We start from the raw sequence: 6,520 nt of genomic DNA on the forward strand, positions 1-6,520 counted from the left end.
TGAGGTCACGAGTTCGAGATCAGCCTGACCAACATGGAGAAACCCTGTCTCTACTAAAAACACAAAAAATTAGCCGGGTGCGGTGGCACATGCCTGTAATCCCAGCTACTCGGGAGGCTCAGGTAGGAGAATAGCTTGAACCCAGGAGGCAGAGGTTGCCGTGAGCCAAGATTGTGCCACTGCACTCCAGCCTGGGCAACAAGAGCAAAATTCTGTCTCATGGAAAAAAAAAAAAGACAATGACAATGCGGATCTAAAATATAAACTGAAATTTGAAACATTTGTTCCATTTTTTTCTAAAATCCAAAAAATCCATCACTTAAAATGGCCATTGAAAAGAATATTTATAAGCAACTTTTTCTCTTTTTTTTTGAGACAGAGTTTCACTCTTGTTGCCCAGGCTGGAGTGCAATGGCATGATGTCGGCTCACCACAACCTCTGCCTCCTGGGTTCAAGTGATTCTCCTGCCTCAGCCTCTCGAGTAGCTGGGATGCGCCACCACACCCAGCTAATTTTTTGTATTTTTAATAGAGATGGGGTTTCTCATGTTTGTCACACTGGTCTTAAACTCCTGACCTCAGGTGATCTGCCCGCCTCAGCCTCCCAAAGTGCTGGGATTACAGGCATGAGTCATCGCAACCGGCCTATTTATAAGCAACTTTAAGGTGATTTCCAAGCCGTTTAGTTCGCCAGGATTTGAAATGCATTTGACTCCTTCCTTCAATTCTGGCTTTTTAATGTATGTGGGAATGTTTTGTTTTGTTTGGTAGAGAATATGGACAACAATTGTATGTGCTTCATTATGTACCAACTTGAGAAACTAAGTTCACATCTACTATAAATATGGTGTATATGTGCATATTTTATATTCAAGTCAATTATTTAATAAGTTGGCTGAACAATTAGTGATTTTAGTGTTTTTAATTAAAACTTCCAGCTAATTTGAACAAGACCCATTTTTTCTGGACAAAGGTACTGTGAGTTTTTTCCTTTCTTTTTTTTAGACAGGGTCTCACTCTGTTACTCAGACTGGAGTGCAGTGGCATAATCACAGGTTACCACAACCTCGACCTCCCGGGCTCAAATGACTCTCCCACTTCACCCCGACAAGTAGCTGGGACCACAGGTGTGTGCCACCATGCCTGGCTAATTTATTATTTTTAATTTTTATTTATTTACTTATTTTGAGACAAAGTCTGGCTCCGTCACCCAGGCTAGAGTACAGTGGCGGGATCTCGTCTCACTGCAACCTCTGCCTCCTGATTAGCTGGAACTACAGGCGCCTCCAGATTAGCAATTCTCCTGCCTCAGCCTCCCGAGTAGCTGGAACTACAGGCACATACCACCATGTCCAGCTAATTTTTGTATTTTTAGTAGAGATAGGGTTTTGGCATGTTGGCCAGGCCAGTCTCAAACTCCTGGCCTCAAGTTCTCTGCCCACCTCAGTTTTTAAAATTTTTTGTAGAAACAGGGTCTCACTATACTTCATCTTAGCCAAAAGGCCGAGAAGCAATAGGGTCTCACTACATTGCCCAAGCTAGTCTCAAACTCCTGAGCTCAAGCAATCCTCCTGCCTTGGCCTCCCAAAGTCCTGGAACTACAGGTGTGAGCCACTACCCCCAGCCTGTGAGAATTTTCAGAACTCGAGATGTACCATCCCCCATGATCAAATATGTTCTATTTTAAAAAGTTTTATATATACTCTCTCAGGCTATATTTCATGCTATGATATATATAAAATTCCAGTCTTCTAAGTAAAAGTTTAAGAAAAAGGTTCGACCGGATGCGGTGGCTCACGCCTGTAATCCCAGCACTTTGGGAGGCCGAGGTGGGTGGATCACGAGGTCAGAAGATCAAGACCATCCTGGCCAACATGGTGAAACCCCACCTCTATTAAAAATACAAAAAAATTAGCCGGGCGTGGTGGCGGGCGCCTGTAGTCCCAGCTACACGGGAGGCTAAGGCAGGAGAATGGCATGAACCCAGGAGGCGGAGCTTGCAGTGAGCAGAAATGGGGCCACTGCACTCCAGCCTGGGCCACAGAGCAAGACTCCGTCTCAAAAAAAAAAAAAAGAAAAGAAAAAAAAAAAGAAAAATGCTCCATTTGTTAATTGCAGAATAAATACATCGCCCAAGCTGATTTCTCTCTGCCCTCATTGGATGCCAAGCCTGTAATATGAAGGCTCCTTGGGCGTAGGGAAAGGAGATAAATGGCTGAGATTCTAAACCTTTCTCTAAAGTAATGTACCTAACAGAAATACTTTATGGATCCTAGAAAACTCCTAAAATCTTTATTTTATAGAAATGTAATTACCATAAAAGATCCTTTGTTTTTTTTAGATGGAGTCTCGCACTGTTGCCCGGGCTGGAGTGCAGTGGTGCAATCTCAGCTCACTGCAACCTCTGCCTCCCGGGTTCAAGTGATTCTCCTGCTTCAGCCTCCCAAGTAACTGGGATTACAGGCACCCACCACCACGCCCAGCTAATTTTTTGCATTTCTAGTAGAGATGGGATTTCACCATGTTGGCCAGGCTGCTCTCGAACTACTGATCTCGTGATTCACCCATCTTGGCCTCCCAAAGTGCTGGGATTACAGACATGAGCCACCGCACCTGGCCAAAAGATCCCTTTTTATAGTAACAAGTAGGACAATCAACTTGCACAGTAAGTTAAAGAAGGCAGCTACTGTGGCTTTTAATTTTATATTTTAGGTTCCTTTATCAATAAAGCCCAAGTCTTGGAAAAGCCTCTAAATGATAGCCGTGTATATGAATGTATATTGTGACTTTAAGGACTAAGCAATTTTTTGTGACTATCTCATTATGAAATTACATTAGTACAAGCTCCTGATCATATAGACAAGGTACATGATAGAATGATCTGAGGGGACAGTTTTGGATATTCCATTTCCCCAAATCTGGGTCATAACTGATTGTTCTCTTGCATTAAATTAGAGGACCAAAATCTGAATTCTTTCTGACTAGTGATGAAAAGTGGCAAATCAGAGTCCTACAGGGAAAAGCCTAACTGTTGGGAACCCAGCCCCAGGGAAAGAATTGGACAGTGAAGGTTCCCTCCCAGACACTTGAAACCAATCTTCATCTAGTCCATTTTAAAGAAAATGGGCCTGTTCTCAGAAATAATCAGACACACAACAGAGAGCTCAAGGACAGATGGGATAAAGACTGTCAAAAGATTTCAGACAGATAGTCATAGTGGGCCAAAGACTGCATGCCATCAGTGGAATGGCTCCGTGGACTTCCCTCAAGGCCAAATGTATTTTATTTATTTATTTATTTGTTTATTTGTTTGTTTGTTTATTTATGTATCTATCTTAAAAATAGAGACAAGGTCACACTATGTGGCCCAGGCTGGTCTCGAACTTCTGAGCTCAAGTGATTCTCCTGCCTTGGCCTCCCAAAGTGTTCGGATTGCAGGCGTGAGCCACCACACCCAACTCCAAATGTCTTTTAGAACAACTACATTTGTTAGAACAGATTGAAACTAATAGATTTCTGTGTGGATTTTGAGTCTGGTCACAATCTCAATGAAACACCTATTGAAGGGCATTAAGGTCAATAGGGTAGGAAATGACCCACCCCTCCTCCACTTGGATTTGCCTATTTTCAGTGCCTCAATTTGTATGGACCTGGATTAAATAATCTGAATTATCAAAACAAACTCCTAACCTTCAGAAAAGAAAGAGGATCAATTTTTTCACATCTCTGCCAGATTGAAAGCCTCCAATTAAAGCAAACCATCTTTTAATTCATATGAGATAGTGTCTTGTGGCTGGGTGTGGTGGCTCACACCTGTAATCCCAACACTGGGAGGCCAAGACAGGAGGATTGCTTGAGCTCAGGAGTTGAAGACTAGCCTGGGCAACATAGTGAGACCTGTCTCTACCAGAAGATCAAAAAATTAGCCAGGTGTGTTGATGCACACCTGCAGTCCCTGCTACTCAGGAGGCTGAGGTGGGAGGATCACTAGAGCCCAGGAGTCTGAGGCCACAGGGAGTTGTGATCATGCCACTATAGTCCAGCCTAGGTGTCAGAGTGAGACCCTTTCTCCAAAAAAATTAAATTAAAATAAAATAAAAGAGAAATGACTTCTTAGATAGTTAATCACTCGCCACCTACCATCTCTTTCATCTGCCTTCTGAAGATAGCGTGCAATAGTGTACAACTGTTTTCCTTTACAGATTTCCATTGGAGGTCTCAGCAAAGGGTTGTCATCAAAATTTATCTCCTTCAGTGAAAAAAGATTGTAGATAGCACTAGGTAGAGCTGTCAGATTATTTCCTAGCAGAAAAAAATTAGAATTGAATTACATCTTTCTATAAAAGATAACTATGGAGACAAATAACATCTATTATGTCTTGCTGACAAAGTACCAGAGGACCCTCACAATGCAGCAGGTCATAAATTATTTCTGATGTCCACATGCTAAGAGCAAAAAAGAGTGGTTATAGAAAGACAGCTGTGGTTGCTTTCTCTCCTAGGGGTGGCAAAATGAGACAGAGACTATCCTCTTGTAATATAGCAAAGAACTTTATAGAGTGGATGTGATGGTAACTTTTAAACTAAACTGTTTATTTAGCATAATTTTAGATTCATAGAAATGTTGCAGAGATTGTAGCAAGTTCTTCTGCATTCGTCATCTAGCTTTAGTTTCTCCTAATGTTATCTCACATTATCATATTACATTAGTTTAATCTAAGAAACCAGTATTGGTACATTACTACTAAATACACTTCAGATTTCTTTGGATTCATTAGTTTTTCCATCAGTGTCCTTTTTCTGTCTCAGGAAATCTCATTGCATACAGTTATATCTCATTAGTCACCTTCTGGTTTGTGATAGTTTCTCAATCTTCCCTTGTTTTTCATGACCTTGACAGTTTTAAGAAGTACTGGTTATGAATTTTGTAGAATGTACCATAACTTGAATTTGTCTGATATGTTCTCATTATTAGACTGGGGTTATGGGTTTTTGAAAAGAATACCACAGAGGTGAAGTGCACTTATCACATTATATCAGAGATACCTCATATCCACATGACATCACTAAAGATGTTAAATTTTATCTCTTGGATAACACAGTCTCTGCCAGCATTCTCCAAGATAATGTTATAATTTTTTTCCTTTCTATACTCTATTCTTTGGGAGTAAGTCACTAAATCTAGGCTACCCTCAAGGGGGAGTGGGAATTAAACTCTACTTCCTAAATGTAATTTTTTCAATACCATCGTAATCCAATATAAACCTAACATAAAATGTAAAACTGGGTTGGGCACAGTGGTTCATACCTGTAATCCCAGCGCTTTGGGAGGCCAAGGTGGGTGGATCATCTGAGGTCAGGAGTTCGAGATCAGCCTGGCCAACATGGCAAAACCCTATCTCTACTAAAGATACAAAAATTAGCCGAGCATGGTGGTGGGCACCTGTAATCCCAGCTACTGGTTGCAGGGAGCCGAGATAGTGCCATTGCACTCCAGCCTGGGAGACAAGAGCGGAACCCCATCTCAAAAAAAAAAAAAAAGACGTAAAACTGTGGTAAAAATGAATTTGTAATCATTTAGAGAGGTCTACAATTTGCCTTTATATTATTTATATATTTTATAGTTATGTTATTTATAAACAGAGATAAAGGAACCTGGTTCCTTTTAGTGAATAATCATATTTAGAAACCAAGATCTGGATACAGTGTTTCTGGGAGTGTCTATGTGTAAAATATATTTATTATAAACCTAGAATTTTATATATGTATATATGCACACACATACATGTATAACATATATGTTATAAATCACAGCACATAGTCTTTAGGGTCTGGCTTCTTTCACTTAGCATTACAACAACATCAGTATTGTTGTATCAATAGTTTTTTTTTCCTTTTTAGTAATGAGAAGTATTCCATTATATAGATGTAAATAATTTATCCATTTAATACATAAAAGACATTTGAAGAGCTTCCAGTTTTGGCAATTACAAAGGAAGCTTCTCTAAAAATTTGCACTCAGTTTTTTGTTGAATACATTTTAATTTCATGCAAAAGAGGAGTCAAAGTGAGATTGATGGTTTATATGGTTAAGTGTATGTATAACTATATAAGAAACTACCAAACTTTTCTAAAGGGTTGTACCATTTTGTATTTCTTTCATCAGTGTATCAGAGTTTCAGTTACTTGTATTTTGATAGCTTTTAGTATTATCAGATTTTAATTTTAACTATCCCTTTCTTTTTTTTGGGAGGGGGGTGGAGTCTCGCTCTGTCGCCTAAGCTGGAATGCAGTGGCATGATCTCGGCTCACTGCAACCTCCACCTCCCGGGTTCAAGCAGTTCTTCTGCCTCAGTCTCCTGAGTAGCTGGGACTATAAGCGCGTGCCACCACACGGACTAATTTTTGTAGTTTTTTTTTTTTAATTTATTTTATTTTATTTTTATTTTTTTGAGACGGAGTCTCGCTCTGTGGCCCAGGCTGGAGTGCAGTGGCCGGATCTCAGCTCACTGCAAGCTCC

The 6,520-nt window shown here is 40.2% G+C and overlaps 1 protein-coding gene and 1 long non-coding RNA gene across 2 annotated transcripts in view; one reads left to right on the forward strand and one right to left on the reverse strand.

The window, feature by feature from the left end:
* The window catches only part of LOC105527050, a 36,904-nt gene that overhangs the window by 12,028 nt on the left and 18,356 nt on the right, over positions 1-6,520 (forward strand). The window lies entirely within an intron of this gene.
* Positions 1-6,520, reverse strand: part of LRRD1 (leucine-rich repeats and death domain containing 1) — a 25,431-nt gene that overhangs the window by 2,117 nt on the left and 16,794 nt on the right. The window contains exon 4 of the mRNA XM_011963237.1: positions 4,141-4,302. Within this exon, the coding sequence (XP_011818627.1) occupies positions 4,141-4,302 (162 nt within the window). The remainder of the gene's footprint in view (positions 1-4,140; positions 4,303-6,520) is intronic.

The sequence above is a fragment of the Colobus angolensis genome, unplaced genomic scaffold (genome assembly GCF_000951035.1).
Source record: "Colobus angolensis palliatus isolate OR3802 unplaced genomic scaffold, Cang.pa_1.0 Scaffold605, whole genome shotgun sequence".
Classification (NCBI taxonomy): domain Eukaryota; kingdom Metazoa; phylum Chordata; class Mammalia; order Primates; family Cercopithecidae; genus Colobus; species Colobus angolensis.